At 44.5% G+C, this 17634-nt stretch overlaps 1 protein-coding gene across 4 annotated transcripts; it reads right to left on the reverse strand.

The window, feature by feature from the left end:
* Positions 1-400: 400 nt before the first annotated feature.
* Positions 401-17410, reverse strand: ARHGDIB (Rho GDP dissociation inhibitor beta). Of its 4 annotated transcripts, none has more exons than XM_080971285.1 (6): positions 17246-17410; positions 6708-6968; positions 4573-4656; positions 2781-2857; positions 1586-1649; positions 401-1120 (listed from the first exon to the last, which is right to left on the reverse strand). In XM_080971285.1, exons 2-6 carry the CDS (start codon positions 6883-6885, stop codon positions 921-923), a joined length of 603 nt encoding a protein of 200 aa, XP_080827411.1. In that variant the 5' UTR covers positions 6886-6968; positions 17246-17410; the 3' UTR covers positions 401-920. The 4 variants fall into 4 exon arrangements, with proteins under 4 accessions (XP_080827411.1, XP_080827409.1, XP_080827412.1 ...); XM_080971283.1 differs by having other exon boundaries at positions 6708-6971; positions 17246-17409; XM_080971286.1 differs by lacking the exon at positions 17246-17410 and adding an exon at positions 10658-10766 and having other exon boundaries at positions 6708-6971.
* Between the last annotated feature and the right edge of the window lie 224 nt (positions 17411-17634).

Below are 17634 nucleotides of genomic sequence, written 5' to 3' on the forward strand. Positions count from 1 at the left end.
AGGAAAAAGACATTATTTATGTGCTCTTAAACACTGCTTGCCTAATCTCAGGAGAGGTATGCATCCCCTCCATGTGAGGGAGGAGGAATGCCTCTTCTGAGATGATGCAGATAGATGACAGGTGTCTTCCCTTCTTAGAACAGTATCTCATAAACACCATGCCCTCTGGACAAGGATTAGGTCATATCTATGTTCCATGCAGCACCTTGCGGAGTGTAAGCACTCAATAAATATGCTTCAGTAAAAGGGAGGGAGAAACCCTAAGTCAAACAATACCGACCCACGAAAGTATTCAGATCTATTTTTAAAATTCACTGTAGATCTGAATATGTTTGACATTCTGCATGTGCAAAGGACGGAACAAATCCATTTACTATATGAAACACGAGACACTCAGAGGCAAAGGACAAAACTGGCTTTATTTTCAAAGACACAGACATTTTCACAGGCCAGGGCAGGAACTGTGTCTCCTGGTCTCTCAAAGGCAAGTTTTCCGCACACAAAAAACAAGCTTAAATTAGATAGAATCCACTCATAGGCAAGTATGTTTCCAGTGAATACAGACTGCAAGGAAACTAGGCTAACGGCCATAGATCTTTAAATGGGGACAACCTAGATAGCAATTGTGTTGGGTTAGTATCTGTGCGTCTTCCTAGCAAAGGCACTTCAAGGACTGATCCTATGCAAGCAGAGAGGATGATTTGTCCCAGTTTTAATTCCTTGTGGTTTATTTTTCAGCGCAGGAGAGACAGAGTCTGTCCCAAGGCCTGTGTTAAAACAGAATTTCTTGTGACAGTAAAAGGGCCAGGTGGGGGGAGTTGGAGGAAGCGTGGCATGCAGGAGCCAGAGACTGGCACACCTGGAGAACAGTGCAAGAGGCAGGAGGAAGCAAAGGGGGAGGAGGAGAAACGAGGGGGAGCTCATTCTGTCCACTCCTTCTTAATGGCCAAGTTCCACTCCCAGGTGAGATGGTCGTGCTTGTCGTCGTCGGTGAAGAAGGACTTGTTGCGGTAGTTTCCTCGAGCCATCATGCCTTTAGGTGCCTCCTCGAGAGGTGTAATGAATTCGTATTCCTCCGGCCGTGGCCCATAGCTGCCCACCATGAATGTCACTTTGTCCACTAGGAGAGAACAGCCCGCAAGAAAGTCATCAGAGGCAGGGCACAAACACAGGCTGCTGAGAGACAGCCACACAAGCAGCTCAGCTCTGCAGTTTCTCTGCTGCATCAGTCCTGTGTACACTGCTGCTGCTCTGCAGCCATGCACAGAAAATAGCCCAGAAAGGATTTTAATGCTCTTTCCATAAACTAGGTTGCCTCCAAACTGGCAGTATTTTGTGGGAGGGGTCCAAGGGCGTACCCAAACTTTACTTTTAAGCATTTAATTTTGATCAAAGCCGTCTGTTGGCCTAACACAACAAATTCAGCTTTTTTAAAAAATGGAATGTTTGCAGTTTGGAAAGTGATGGGGAATACATGGGAAAGTGAGTGGGATTAGGTGAGCTGCAGCAGTAGAGGAGAACAGTATGCAGGGAGGTGGGAAGAAGCTTTGCTAAGGAAGTAGAAAAATAGCTCATTTTTACTTACCTTTCACCCCTGTCCGGTAAGTGTGCTGCACATATTTCAAGCCAGATACAATTTCTCTATTTACCTGCAAGACAAAAGCATCATCATTCAAGCTTCTGCCTCAGTAATAGGACTCTGTTTTATTCCATGTTTCCCTCCTTGATTCCTCTTTGCTTGTGCCACGTTTTGCCATCCCTCACCCTTTTTGGCTGTTGGGAGATGGCATGGAGGAATAAAGCCCACCCTACTCAATTTCAGAGTGCCACCTCATAAGCAGCTGTAAGAGGTGCTTGCCAATAATGAAACTCCTTTACATGAGAAGTTTACTCTAGGCCAGCGCAGGGATCAAGCTGAGAAACTGATAGCTTTTATTACATTTTAGAATGATAAATTTAGTGTAATTTTTTCAGATAAACTCACTCACATTTAGCAATGGGTTTGCAAATGCAATTTAATTATATGTCATCATATAAATTAACTAATTACTTTTTTTTCAGATACCACACAAACCTACGCCCCCCCAAACACACACTTGATTTGCTGCTTTTGGATAGGCTGTTTAAGCAGTGCTTTTTTTCTTTAAAAAATGTTTAGGGGTACTCTCATTTTCCTACTCATATTGAAATACTGCCCTCAATGAGGCCAAACTTAGAGTCACAAAATGTTTAGGGGTATGCGTACCCTTGCGTCCCCCCAGAAAAAAAGCACTGAGTTTAAGCCTTTCTCCAAGTGCACCTTCAAGTTTTGCACAAGTGTAAAATTCTCCGTGAAGTACTACAATATCACAGTAATGAGATTTGAAAAAAGGGTGATTTTATGAAAGTGGTAAACATTGTAAAAAACTTTTCTGAAAAGACAACTATTAAAACATTTATATGTTGTTCTTCTGGTGGGGAGCACCATTCTGGTTTATCTGCAACATTTACCATTCCAATAAAATACATTAAAGAATAAAAATATAAACTAAATAAACTACCAGTCCCAGCAGTGGGGTTTAGGAATGCAAGAGCCTGCACTGTGGAAAGCCATTTTGGCCTGGTACAGCCTACTGCTGTGTTTGTACAATATGCACTTTTAATTTAGCAGTGCTTTTACTATTTAGACTGTCAGGGTTTGAAACATGTGAACCTACAACCCAATACACAGGTTTGCATCAGCAGGGGGCAGAATCCAGCACTAGACACCCACAGAAAACACAAGTAGAAGAGTGACTCACTTTGAAGTGGATCTTGGCGCAATATTCAGATCCTTCCTTTATTACAAATGTCTGTTTCTTGAGAGCTTCAAGGTCCCCTGAGAGGGGTCAGGGAGAGAAAAGAGACACCCAGTTAATCTTGTGAAGAAGACAAGATACAAGAGAACACATTTACCCACAGACAGTTCTAACTATAGTAGGTTGAAGGACTGTGGTACATGTGGACATTTAAACACCTGCCCTTCAAATATGGATCGATTTCACACAAGGTAAACTGGAGTATGTTTGATGAAGGCATATAAATGTTTTAAACAAATACATTAAAACTAAAAGAGCATTCTCCAAAGAATCCTGGGCGATGTTTGAAGAGGCACTGCGACATCTTTGTTTGAGATCTTGAACGTTCCCCTACACAGACAGTTGTTGAGGTTCCCTAAACAAAAAAAAATTGCTATTCGAGTTGTTTATGTTGCATAGATAACAGTCTTAACATGCCTACGATACCTATACTTTATGGTTGCAAATAGGGTTGTGGATGTATTCCTGAACCATAAATGTGCCTGTGTACTTGTGTGTTTATGTATATGAGCACGTTTTCAGGCACAACTCCTTGGGAGATTCTCTTGTGCAAAGAGCCACTGACACTGAGAGGGTTGTATAAGGGGTGAGGCTGTTGCTAGGTGGGTGTGAGAGGAGCCTAGGTGCTCACACAAAACAGGCTGCATAATGTTGAGATAATCAAGAAACTGTTTGTGGTATTGCCTCCCCAGAGATTTCAGCTGAAGAGGAAGCATCCTAGCTCTGCCAAGCCCCAACTTCCTCTCTCAGATAAGAAGTCCATATAAGGCGAAGCGTGACTCTCTCACACTGGTGTGAAGCTCAGAGAAACGCAGACTGCTGATTTAGTCTGCAAAAAGGACTGATGCTCTAGTCTGTGCCAGCAAAAAGGGCTTGGCAAGAACTATTCTGTGTACACTTCATAGGACTCTGGGAAAAGTTTCTATGACCCATTTACAGAGATGTGTCACTTTACTGTTGCTTTGTTGTTGTTGTTTTAAGCACCCGCAAATTCTTTTGCTTTTTAAAAAAACAACAACACGTAGTGTGTGCAAATGGAATAAGGCACCTGGGATCTCAGGGTGCCCAGTTCAAGTCTTGCCTAACCTGCAAACTCACTAAGCAAGGGTGGGGAACCTCTGCCCCGTGGGCCAATCTTGCCCCCCCCCCCCCGGGTTTCCAATTCAGCCCATGAAGCTGTTTTCCGCAATCAACACCCACCTGTCAACCAGCTGATGTCCCTTGTTGTATCAGCCCTCAACCATTTTTTTTCTCTCCCTCCCCCACTCAAGACCTGGATTTTCTTTTTGCAGTGACAACAGAATGAAAACAAAATTAAGTAAGATACTGAATGGGAGGAAGGGTGCCATGACTGGTCAGCCCTCCCCAACCATCAGCTCAATCGTTTGATGGGGGTAAGAGGGCAATAACCTAATAATGCATAATCTGCATAGATCAGCTGAGGAGCAGCATGTCATGTGAGTGTGTCTGCAGGAATATGAAAGTGTGGGGTGGTCACACTAACTACCAGCGTGATCCCTGGAGGGTTAGGAAAGGATGAATGTGGCCTAGGGGACAGAACAAAACAAAACAGGTTAGCCTTATGCGGTGCTTTTTTTCTGGCGGGACGCAGGGCTACGCATACCCCTAAACATTTTATGAATCTATGAGTAGGAAAATGAGAGTACCCCTAAACTTTTTTTTAGGGGGGAAAAGCACTGGCCTTATGCTGTGAAAGGAAGAGAATTTCACCTACCAGTAAGGTCCATGGTAATTGGCCCTGGAGCACTGTTACAAACCAGGGTGAGCCGAGTGACGGTCACATTGGCAACTGTAGGGTCTGTGGGAACAGGAAAGGTAGGTAAGTCAGCGTTAAGGAAACAAGGTCCTATGCCTTTGTTGCTCAAAGACTTCTACAGCATCAGTCACTCTGTAGAAAAGCGCCTTGGGCATCAGCTAGTGCCCCCACCCCCCATTCCTTCCTTAATTTTTAACCTAGCGCTCCGAACAACATCTAGCTACTCTTCCTTTATCACAACACCCCTTGGATAGCATTGCTCTGGGGCACTGTGAGACCCAGCTGTCCAGCATGACTTGGTATGCCCCCACCATAACCAGGTAAGACCAGGGGGGCTCACTAGCAGAGGAGGGTCCCCTCACAGAGAACACATTGCCCAGGGTCCCCTCGAACATGCGTCCAGCGCTGCCCAAAATTCTCAGACAAAATCACTTTAAAAAAATGCTGGTTTTAATGCATATGCTTGCTTTAAATGTTGTAAGTTGCTTTGAGTTGCTGCCGCAAAAAAACCCTAATAAATTTAGTGAATACTAATAATAATGGTGATAAAGGCATTCCAGGATTAGAAACATGTGATGAAGCTATACACTTCATGCCACAAAGTGTTATCTGCATGTTGAAATACCCTCCTGCTCTTCTTTTTATGAGAGCGTATTCAATCGCATAACCGCACGATTCCTGTTCCTGCCAGCTTAAAAGTGCTACAGTCACGCTTGAGCATTGCCATTTGATTCTGCCGATTGTACAAACTGTTCCTCTCCTCCCCCCACTAGTAGATATGCTTAGGATTGCAGTCTAACAACTGAGCACATACCTGGCTCCCTTCTCTGCTTGACGAGAACAATCCCACATCCCCACTTCCCAAAATAATTCTTGCGAGTCCCTCCCAATATGTTCAATCACACATTCGTGAAGGCCCCAACTGAGAGCAGCTAAGCATGAATTCACTCAGTTGGGTTTTACTGCGTACATGTTACAGGCAAGTACCGAATGCCTCCTAAAACTGTGGCATTGGAAGGGCTGATACACTGTGAAGCAGGTGCTGCAGGATCCCACCTAGAGCTATTAACCCTGACTGGAAGCAGATCTCTAGGATCATGAGCAGAAAGCTGTGTTTACACTATTCATTTAAAGCACATCCCACTTCCCCAAAGAAGGAATCTTGGGAGCTGTAGTTTAAGGGTGCTGGGAATCATAGCTCTCTACATGGTAAAACACAGGATTCTCCCCCCCCCCCCCCAGCTCTGTGCTTTAAATGTATGGTGTGCACACAGCTGGAGTTTCTCTCAGCACCGCTAGGTAAGATCCTTTTGGTCGCAAGTGCTCATAAGTCTGAGCTTCAAAACTAGGTATCCCTAGTCAAAGAGAGAATGTATTTGGATGCTGAAAATAGAACCCAAATCTTCCTGTAAGCAACCCACACAAAATAATATTATTTTTTATAGCAAACCAACATAATTTCTTTACCTACATTTAAGATTTATTCATATTCTCTCATCCATGACAATGCTAGTCCTGCTACATAATGCCAAATCAGCTCTCTCCCTATTCTGAAAGGTGTCCTGCTACATCAGGGTTGGGGAGCCTTCAGCCCACAGGCCAGTCTCGGCCTGCCAGGGGAGTCCAATTTGGCCCAGCTGGCCATTTGCCCCAAACTCAACCCACCTGCCCAGCAGCTGATGTAACTGCTGTCATCAAGTGATGAGCGGGAGCACAGAATTTAATCCTGCACCAGCTGCATCATCCTGGAACAGGAAGGTGAAGCCTAGGCAGCAGGATTTAATCTCCACTCATCAAATAATGAGAAATCAGAGCCATAACAGTGCAAGATTGAGGACTTAAAAGCAAAGCGGGGGGGGGGGGTTGAGATCCACAAAGGTTTTTGCAAGCCTCCACCCATTACCCTTTTAAGATCAGAGCAAACCAAATTTGACAGTCATGTGACATCATAATGGCATCACATGATTGCCATGTGGGAAGCCCCTCCCACTACCAATTTTGGCCCATGAGGTCAGGCCTGTGGAGTGAAAAAGGTTCCCAATGCCTATGCCATAGGACCAATCCCGTTCCCACCGAGGTCTCTTGAGCCATACCTGCCACAACAGGTCCATCCCCCAGCAGGGACTTCTTGTACTTTGCAAGGCTCTCGTCGTCCTTGTCCAGCTCCTGCAGTTCCTGAAGCGTCTTCTGAGGTGGGGGCTTATAGTTCAATTTGCTATCTAGCTCATCATCATCATCTTCCACATGCACCTCGGGATCTTTCTCAGTCATGGTCGTCCGGCCTCGGAAGAGGAAGCCGCCAGTGAGTGTAAAAGCACGAGGCTGGTGGGGCTCCTAAGTCCTTAGCTGGGCTTCTGCTGCAATAAAGAGCAAAGGTACAGCCATCTAAATGCTTTTGTAAGCACAAGTGTCAATGACGTTTTTCTGGTATTCAAAATTAAGATTCTGTTGCATCCAGACGTGCAACAGCTGTACTGCAGTCAATTCTATACAAAGAGATGTGAACAGCAGCCTGACTGCTGGCGCCTGAACGCTGCTGGTCCTGTCAAACCAACAGGAGCCTACCTAGCAAAATATTATTTGTGCAGCATTTCCTAACCCGATATTCTGCACAGAAAGTATACAAACAGCGCAAGGTGTCACTCCAGTCCCTGTCAGTTACCTCCAACCGTTAATATTACTGCCTCCTGTGAACTTATCTAATACTGTGATTAGCAACTGTAAAATATATGTATTATTTATTTATTTTTAAATAAACCAAACCAAGTCGCACTTGGTTCTTTGGGCACCAAACAAAAAAAGTTATAAAATACAACCATCTGCTGACAGTCTGCATCTAGGCCAGGTTCTGAGGCAGTGAGAAATATTTTTTTCCACCTAGAGAGAAATCCACAGCCATCTAAATCAGCTAATCTAATCGGCAGCTCTCTCTCTAGAATATTATATAGGAAAAAAACATATCTGAGCACATATAAAGCATATAATGCATACACACATGCACATACACACAAACACATTTCCCTCTTCCTCTATCCAACTGGAATCACAGAGAGCAACTAATGCAGAAACAGAACCTGGCACTGATTTATAGCCCTTGGCATATTATGGTTTCTACACATTTCCATCAGTGGAACCTCAAAATACCCATTGCAACTTGTGAACACTGGTCAGTTTTGAGCAGGCGAGATTCCCCTGCACTTTCAGCATATCTTCAATCCAAGAATTTAGTTTCAAGGTGGCTGAAAACCTTATTCCAGTTTTCAGATACACCTGGTTGCTGGGACCACCTACAGGGGATCAATACACCAAGCCTGCAGCTCGCAATTCTGGGATTCTCTTCTGTGTTGCTCATTGAACTGATTTATAGGGCTGATCATTGCAACTGGATTCAAAACGTTTTTGACCTATATACTGGTCTGGAACTGATTTAAGCAGAAAAATCTGCTAAGCGCACATAGCCTCATCCTCTTCTGAGTAACAAGACACCTCACGCAGCTCCAGCAGCGACCCAGCAAACCCCACCAGGAGCCGCCTTTGCGGAACAAATGCCTTCACGGCACACTGACACAGGAACAGCCCACCACACACAGCGTCTGAGCAACACACCAACTGAGATCCACTGCAGCCTTGATCAATTCCGCTACAATCACAATCAATCAAATATGCCATGCAGCAAATTATAGGGCTTTGCCTCAGTTAAGGACAGGCTAGAGATGGCGTTCAGAAAGAAAAGCAAGGAATGAGGGGGAAATACCTGGATGGAGCTCATAACACAAGCTTTAAAAAAAATTAAATGAAGAATGCCGATGAATCCAGCTGCAAATATCGTGTAGTTTCTTGACTGCACAACAGTTAAAATAGCTGTTGTCTGCGCTATGACCAGGTCCCTTTCCTGTGCAAGAAGGAAGCATGTGGTTTGTTCCTATGACAACACATGCCCTGGCTGCAGACTCCTACTAGCAGCAGCAGCAGCAGCCGTTAAGCACTGAAACTTCTCCAAAAGAGGAGGAAGTAAGAAAGGCTGAAATCAGCGTGCTGCATTCTCAGCAGCGGCTGAAACTGGCACTCCCTTTGCAATGCCAGAAGAACACGTCTCCTCTTGTGGTTTGAGGTCAAGAGGCAAAGACAGAGGAAGGAACAGCGAGAGGGTTCATGAGTACCCAAGATGGGCAGATCAGGAACACCTCTGTGATGGACAGCACAAGAAGGGTGAGGGGCAGAGGAAAGAAGCACGTGGGTGGAGTGGTAAAGTTTGAAGTGCAGGAGCTCACCATGACAGCTGCCACAGCCACACCTCAAAATGCAGGAAATGTAGATAAATAAATGGATTACATATTATATACCCACCCTCACACAAATGCAGGGCAATGAACAGAAGTGCCTAGAATAAAATCCGGTTTCTCAGGATGCAAAATCAGTGCGGCTTACTTATAACTCCGTAGGTTCAACTCGTGAAGCACACTGAGCTTTAACAACGGATCCTCAGCCAGCTGAAATGAACCCAGTGAACTGCATGGATGATTTGAACCAAGGTCTCCCTAATTCTATTCTAATAACTACATCACACTAGCCATGCCTTCTGAAACCGTATTAATGGCATATTGGTGAGTAGAATAGGATCTGATCTTGAAAGAGACACAATCCTACACAGTCCTTTGATTGTATAATAAATGCAGGGTTTTTAAACCATTTGCAGCTCACACTCCAGCTATCTACCCAGACTGCCTATCAATCCCAGAGAGATTACATTTTATGTAGGTAGATGGGAACTGTTCTATACTGTAGGACCATTGGTCCACCTAGCTTAGTACTGTCTACACGGACTGGCAGCTGTCTCTTTGTGGCTCAGTTCCACTCCACATGCCCTTTTCGGTGCTCTTTTAATACTGTTTCTGCTTGCAAGTTTTGGGCACTGTAGTTTGCTAAGGAATGGTGGGAAATTCGCTACTGAGAGGCATAAACTACAATTTCCAGAATTCTCTGAGAGAAAGAATGTGCTTTTAAGGTATAGTGTGTATACCTGTGGCTTTTAAAATTACATGTGATACATACATCATTCCTAACCAGACTTTTTTAATCCAAAAAAGGAGAGGTGCCAAATATACTTAGCCAGCAGCAAAACAAGACTGCATGTGCTACCGGGAAGACAGAGATAAGAGTAGTTTATACGCCTCATTCAGACAAATAAGCTGCAATGTGGTGGACAACAAAAATTGAAATCTTGCTGAGGCTGTTCTGTGTGGGCAAGCCATGTGCCGCCTCTCAGCTTTGCAATGCAAATAATAACACCACATCACCACAAGCTTCCAAAAAAACCAGTCTGCTGTACCATGATGCCCAAGCCCAGTGGCCACACACAAACAGCTTCCCACGTGGACCTCAAGCAGTTCTGAATGTCAAGAGGCAGCTGCTTAAATGCAAATCAAACGTTGAGATATATTTGCATGAATGGGAATGCAGAACTATCAAAGTGTAAGACTACAGTAAATTGCACACAGCAAAGACACATTTCCATCAAATAAAGTACCAGTAACGACACACACAAAAAGAAAAAAGAAGAGGCGTACACAATGATGCCATCAGGGCAAGACTTTGGGGCAGATGTCCAGGGCCCCAGTCATCAGAAGGTGCAGAAGGCCTGCCATACCACACCTTCAAGTAATACACTTTGCCATCTACAAGGGCCACTGACTTCAGAGTCTAAGATTACATAACTGCATCACTTGATCATTCAAAGATGCGCCAAAATGTGTGTACTCAAATTACTGTGTAATGCAGAGAATACGGCTATGCCGAGTTGTAATGCATTTTGCTAGCTATCCAGTATAAATCAGCCCTCCCCAGTTCAGAAATGCATGTGCCCAAAAGCACTGAAACAAAAGGCCACACACACACACAAAGAGAAACATCTGCTTGAAAGAAGAAGTGAGAGAGAAAGAAGAGAAGGTTAAATGCAGAGGCTCAATAGATAGACTTCAGCAAAGGGGTGCATTAGAGAGATGTAAAGGGAGAAAAGGAGAGTGAAGACACACCAGGCACTCACTCCATAAATGTTCCTTGTACAAGTCGGGCTTGCTTCTCTGTGCCTTTTCCTGAGAAGCAGTTGATCTCAGCCCTCTCCGATTTATGGAGGCTGGCAATTGCAGCGCCTCTTGTTCACCACCGCTCCTATTTTTAAACATGTAATAATACAGGGATGCAACAAGAAGTGAAATGGGGACCACAACCTCTTACCCCCCCAAAAATAGAGGGGGGATTATGTGCTTCGTCCCAAAGACAGCACTGCTGTCTGCGCTTGTTACATACAGGAAAAAGCCAGCTGTAATCTATCTCCACTCAATAACACAAATTTCTACATCTCCATGGTGGGACCTGGACAAAGCATGACTTGAAGGTGGACTCCTACATCCGTGACACTCATCCATATTGCGATACTTTCCCCCACTAACTCCAGAGCTTGGTCCCAGAGAGTGTGCATTGTTATGTCTATGGCAGATCCATTCCTTGATCTAGACCAGGATTCCAGATTGCTCTGGCCTAAGCCTAGAATAGTCTACCCCATGACTTAGGAGGGAATTCTGGAAGGAAGAACACCAATCTGTATGCAACTGTGAAAAAGGAAAGAACCATAAAATAATCATCTTCTTTTAATAACTCATAGCCTCAGTCCAGCTGCTTATTTCGAAGAGACCCACGCCTCTGACCTCAACATGTGTATCAGTCACTTAGCCTAGCAATGAAACCACCCACAGGAGCCTTCGAAAAATCTTTTAACTGGTTGCATGGTAAAGCCAGCTTGGGGCAGGAGTCCAGCGCCAGACGAAACTCATTTCCATTTCTGTAGGAAAATAGATGGCCTTCCCTCAAAAAGGTTCCCCGCACCAAACTGCTCCCCAACAAATTTACATATGCATTTATTATGACAAGTGAGAAATGACAAGTGAGATTCCTTTCCCCACCATTACTGAACTTTAAAGTTGAGGCAGTTTAATTACATAACACTTCACTGGTGAGTACCTTGGATCCCGAACGCCCTGGAACTCGGAAGTGATTGTTCCAGTTGCGAACATTCTTTTGGAACCCAAACATCCGACGGGGCTTCTGCGGCTTCTGATTGGCTGCAGGAAGCTCCTGTAGTCAACCAGAAGCTGCGATTTGGTTTTCAAACATTTTGGAAGTCGAACGGAGTTCCGGAACGGATTCTGTTTTGACTTCCAAGGTACAACTGTACACTGAAAAGCTCTTGTTTTCTCCCTAGCTAGATTTCCTCCTTTGACTATTAGCTCCTTCAAGAGTGTGTGGGTCAGATGCTGCCCTTCCCTGTGGACATTGGTTTGCCTGTCTGCAGGGGGTGGGACTGTACATGCGCAACACTGTCATAAACTAATGAATGGAATATTAAACTTGAATCATGGGTTATCTGGGGTCAAATCCTTAGTCATGAGTGTAAGATGTGATCCTGGGCAACTTACTCTTTTCATGGTTGCAGTTCCCCATTTGCAGAGCTGTCAACTGTACCTCTTACCAGAAGATGCTACTGATAAATATGTTTTTTCCTAATCTCAGTTCTTGTTGAAGTTCACCGGGAAGTCAATGCCAAGATCAGACTGACTGCATTTATTTATATTTTTATGAACCCTCCTAGTTCCATACCCTTCTGGGCAAGCACTACAATTGGAAGTATGCCTGTGTGTAAAATACTAACATTGATCTCTCTCAGAGGCTTGATGTACAAGCAGAAAACAAAGCCTGGAAAGCCTTTTTAATGTGCTGCATTGCACACTGTCAGTGACAGAGCTTTTGCGAATCAGGTTCTTCACAGGCCATGGCGGAATCATGACTTTTGATTGAGTACTGTTAGTTTCAGCCACATTGTGTGGGGAGGGTTACAGACCATGACAACAAACAACAAGAAAGAATGAAGGCATTGCATCCTATAAATATATTTAAATCAGTGTTACTCCAATCTAACTAGCTAAACCATCCTAGTGATTGTAGTCTGGTACAGATGCTAAGAATTTCCTGTTAGAGCACAAACACCCTGGGCACTTTTATAAAACTACAGCTCCGATGAGTCTAGGGGGAAGGGGATGACTATGAAACCACTTCCGCTGTGAAATAAATGAATACATCAAAAAATGAAAAGCACCAAATACCAAATATCATATCATGAAAACCCAAACAATTCACAGAAGAAACCCAGTTTCAAAGAATGAATACGCTTTCATAGCACTATATGGTCAGCAAGAATAAATACTGTGTCAGATACTTTGGGTACATATTTGGTTGATTTGTAGGCACTTGAAAGTCCCAATTCAGTTAATTGCTTCCTTCAGGCACCACCAGCTATAGAAGCAGGAAGTATTAGTTCAATACACCAGTATGGGTTCCACCTTGAATTCCAGGTTTCCAGTTGACAAATCAGCTCAGGAACAGCAATTTCCAGATTCAACATACTCAAATTACCCAACTACATTTACTCTGTTCCTTCAGCTCCACCTCAACTAGGAGTTACGGTAAGAAGACAAATGGTTTCTTTCCAAACAGCACTGCTGTGGCACATGATGACCATCTACTAACATGAATTTGGACTGCTGACACTTCAATAGAACAGGAAAAGACTTTCTAGTGGAAAGAGGAATGAAGGGGAGGATGCACAGCATAGCATAGATTCCAAAGGTCCATTGCACATCAGAGTAGATTAAAAACAGCAACAGTCTAAAGAAAGCAGGTAGAGCCCAGATAGTCTCAGGAAAAGAACAGAAGCCTGGGACTAACAAACAGTGCTTTTAATGTGGGACGTTGCAAAAATATACGTACAGGCCACAAACATGGGCTCATACTCCATGTAGCTTAGAGGGCTTCTGTAGAAAGGATCCATGTAGTTTACTGTCTACCTTCTCTTTTTCTAACAAAAATGGCCTTTAAAAAAAAACAAGGCAAGCAAAAATAAAGATTGCTCCCTCCCTCCCTGTCTGCTCGCCTCACCAGTTCTTTCACTCTCTGTATCTACTGCCCATCTCCTATAGCTCTTCTTTGTTGACACCCTAGATTTCAAATTGTTTCCATAGTACCGCAGTACTTCAGCATTTCCAGAGAAGAAACAAAAGCATTAGAATTCCTGGGCTGTTGCTATAAAAAGCAAGCACCAGTTTTAAGAGCAGGAAGAGGGTTTAAGCGATCACTACGAGTAGCAATTTCTCAGAAGGAAGGAAATTTCTGTACTCCCTTAAGTCAGATATCCAGATTAAAGAAGCAGCACTGGGGCACAACAAAACTGGTACAAAAAGTCCTCGTTACTCTTTTCTTTGCTGTATAATTGGTTGTTCTATGGGCAAAGAAGTAGGTCCCTGCTGTGCTGCTGTACCCCTTTGCTATTTCATTTGTCAGTTGTAAGTATCCATAAGGCAATTACTGCATTCATCCTAAAAGCATAGCAGCTGAAGTAAGCACAACTACCCACCACACCCCATTTTACAGGTGGAGTAAGTATATCAGAAAGGGTAGGTGCAAACACAGCACGAAGAGTTTTCTCAGTCTCTAATAACTTCCATCCTCTTGTTCTACATACTCACAGTTGCTAACATAGAGACTTAAATTTCCAATTTATCCAAACCCATATATTAAATAGGATTGCCAAGGCTATTTGTTTGCTTCCTGGTGGGGATCTGGGGCTTTTTAACAACTGCAATTCAGGAGGTAAAGCCTTTCTTTACATGCAGATAGAGAGGGATAGAGGAGGCTTCACTTGCTGGATTTCTGCCTGTTGTGCAGTTGCTAAAGGCAAAGGAGAGAAAAGACCTATCATGGTGGAAATACACTTTTGCTGCTTTCACCACCCTGACTGTGACCACAAAAGATGGCGGAAAGGAAGAGGTAATCTTGAAAATGCAATGTATTCACATAAGACAGTTGCCTCAAGGTGGTTTCCAGTTATCCTAGCATAAACCACTGTTCTATGAATGGGGGAAAAGCCAGGCTGTAGGTCCAGCAAATCAACAGATTATATGTAAGGTGGGATAGGATAGGGGGAATCCTATGCAAACCAACTTTAGAAGAAAGTAGAGATTAAGTGACTTAATCTTCCAAGCCAGAGGCTCTGAGGTTACCCCAGCTCACTAAATGGCAGGAGGAAGAGCCTTCTTTGATCAGCAGTAGCTTTGCTAATTTTAAAGGGGGAGCGGTATTACCATAAGGAAAGCAAACAGGGTTTAGGAGCCAACAGTGTCCTTCAGCTCTCTATATTGGACAAACAGGCCAAACCTTACGCCAAAGAATAAATGGACATAAATCTGACATCAAGAATCACAAAACAGAGAAACCAGTAGGAGAACACTTCAATCTCCCAGGACATTCTATACAAGATCTCAAAGTAACTGTTTTACTACAAAGGAATTTCAGAAATAGACTGGAAAGAGAAGCTGCTGAATTGCAACTCATTACCAAACTTAAAACCATGGAGAGACCTGGTTTGAACAAAGACATTGGATTCTTATCCCATTATACATGACTAAGCCATTTCTCACCTTCTCACCCCTTGCCTTTTCCTGTAAGACCTATTACAGTCGTTAAGAGTCGTCAGCAGGCTCATCTCAGCTATCTGCCAATCTCCCATTCCCACCACCCTTCTGAGTAATACCCCTCCCCACCTTCTCACTATATAGAAGGATCTGGCAACTTCTGTTTCAGTGTATCTGAAGAAGTGTGCTTGCACACGAAAGCTCATACCAAGAACTAACTTAGTTGGTCTTAAAGGTGCTACTGGAAGGATTTTTTTTATTTTGACTATGGCAGACCAACACGGCTACCTATCTGTAACAGGGTTTAGGAGCTCAGTCTTTCTGCGACTCAGTAAGTGATTTCTGTGTGGAAGTTCATACCTTCTGCAGGCCAAGTATTAAGCAAGGAGGGGGTCCTGTGCAGAAACTAGCAATGCACTGGGGACAGGATGAGCAAAATTAATTATCTGAGACCAGCTAATGGTTCTGAACTACGGCAATTCAGGCCCAATAAGGGTATCAACAGGGAAAATTTGGGACTCATCTGGAGCTAAGACACTGGCTGGTGGGCACACGTTTTCCATGCTGGGTTTGGAGAGCACCCTTGACTTGATTATTTGCAAAGGGTTGCACATCTTAGGAGTTTCAGAACTCCTTGAAGGTGATTGAAGGCAACAAGAGCATATTTCTCTGTTGTTCAATGTGCACTGGTTGCCAATTTCATTTCTGTAAACAATTCAAAATGCTACTTGTTATCTATAAAGCCCTAAATGGGCATTAGGACCAGGTTATTTGGCACATTGTGGTTGCCACTGGAGGCCTTGCCCTATGTTCTATTGCCTTTAGGGGCTCATCCAAATAAGAAGTAAGACAGGGCCTTTTCAGCTGAGACACCCCATGATGAAACTCATTCACTCCTCTCCCAATATCTTGCTGGCCTTTGGGCGAGGTTTTTTTAAATTAAAAAAACTTGTTTAGTCTTTAGTTTGGACTACTCCCATACTCTCATTGGGGGCCCAATCTAGCTAGAGGAAGGATTAATGATTCTTTTATCTAAGTATTTTCAATCGAAGAATAAAGCTATATGTTGTCTTTCCTGCCTATGCAGGAAAACTCTGTGTTTTAGTATGGAGTAAGGAACACAGAAAGAACCCTAGGAAAGATTTTCTCAGTGAGCACAGAACCCATACACCTGTTCCTGTAGAACTGAGCGGGCTCAATACTTCCCTTGTTGCTTCCAGATGACCTGTTTATTGATAAGACATCCTGATCGGTTTGCAAGAAGACAACATTGGCTACCTAATGAGCAAACGTTCCAACCTGTTTCCAGGGAGGTTAGGTCAAAGCAAAATGTTACCCGACTTTCCCACCCTTTTCCTTACTGGCCTTTTGCGGAAGTAGGTTTTGTTGTGCAAGATCTTCCAACCCACTATCAATGTGCAACCTCAATTTGCCAGTAACTGAATTCAACCCCCCAAAAATTGCCTGTCTGGAAGCCCCAACCTGACTAAAACTCAACGCCATTATAAAAAAAAAAAAAGGCAGAGACACCCTTATTCTTTGCAGCAGCAACTGTCTGAATTCACACAGGAAGCCCGTTGGAGGAAGAAGCAAGTCAAGCAGCGACTCTCTCCTTTCCTTAACGAGTCCCTGAGCCGCTGGGCCCCGCGCTCCTTAAAATATGCAGCGACCCAAATCTAAAAATAATGAACTGAGCATCCAGGCCTCCAGAGTTCATGTGAATGACGGGCGAGCTCTGGCACAGGAAGTGGGGTGGAATTTTCCACGGAGAAATGCACCAAGGCGAGAAACGTCCCTCAGCCTCGCCTGCCCAAACTCGGCCACCCCCGGGCAGGTTTCCCGAAGGGGCAGAATCCGGAGGGGCGCTTCCCGCCACGTTTCCCAAGCGGACCCCTTCCTCCGCCCCCGGGATACGGCCTGCGCGCCCTGCTGCATTGCAGAGCAAGGCGCGCTTCTTCCCCTTTGGGCGCGGGAGCCGCGCTCCGCTCTCCCGGCCGCCTTTTCCCGGTTGTGGATTAAGTCTCCCGGAGGAGGCTGGAAGCGCGGGCAAGGCAAGCGGGTGGGTGGGTGTCCCTCCGCCCGCCCCCCTGCGAGAAGGCGGACTCACGTACCGGCGGCGGCGAGGGGCGTCTCTGTCCGGAGCTCTGCGCTCAGCTTCGAGCTTGGGCAGTTTAAAAAAGCAGGAAGGAAGTCGGTGAAAAAATAAGAATTTTTTTTTAAAAAAACCCCGACTCTTAGAGGAAGCCCCGGGCTGCGGTGTCGCTGCTTTTCCTGCCGTGCACGAAGCCTCTCTCTCTCTCTCTCTCTCTCTCTTCAAGGCGAAAAAAAGCATCCTCGCCCACAGAGGAGATGCCTGTGAATTCCTGAAGTGCCCCTCCATAGATATATGGACAGAATGGATTCATTCAGGCATTGCTGGGCTGCGGGGCGGGGCGCATACCTGGGTTTCTGTAGGAAACCTGCAGCTCTGTGCAGACGAGGCTTTCTGAAAGTGATCTTC

The sequence above is a fragment of the Podarcis pityusensis genome, assembly GCF_964106645.2.
Source record: "Podarcis pityusensis genome assembly, chromosome: 10".
NCBI lineage: Eukaryota > Metazoa > Chordata > Lepidosauria > Squamata > Lacertidae > Podarcis > Podarcis pityusensis.

What these genes read in the sequence shown, in the direction of transcription:
- ARHGDIB (XM_080971285.1), bottom strand. Translation starts at nt 6,885, where the DNA reads ATGACTGAGAAAGATCCCGAGGTGCATGTGGAAGATGATGATGATGAG. An exon ending in GGATGGACCTGTTGTGGCAG is followed by an intron (nt 4,657 to 6,707) that starts GTATGGCTCAAG and finishes CTGTTCCCACAG; the next exon opens with ACCCTACAGTTGCCAATGTG. An exon ending in AATTACCATGGACCTTACTG is followed by an intron (nt 2,858 to 4,572) that starts GTAGGTGAAATT and finishes GACCCCTCTCAG; the next exon opens with GGGACCTTGAAGCTCTCAAG.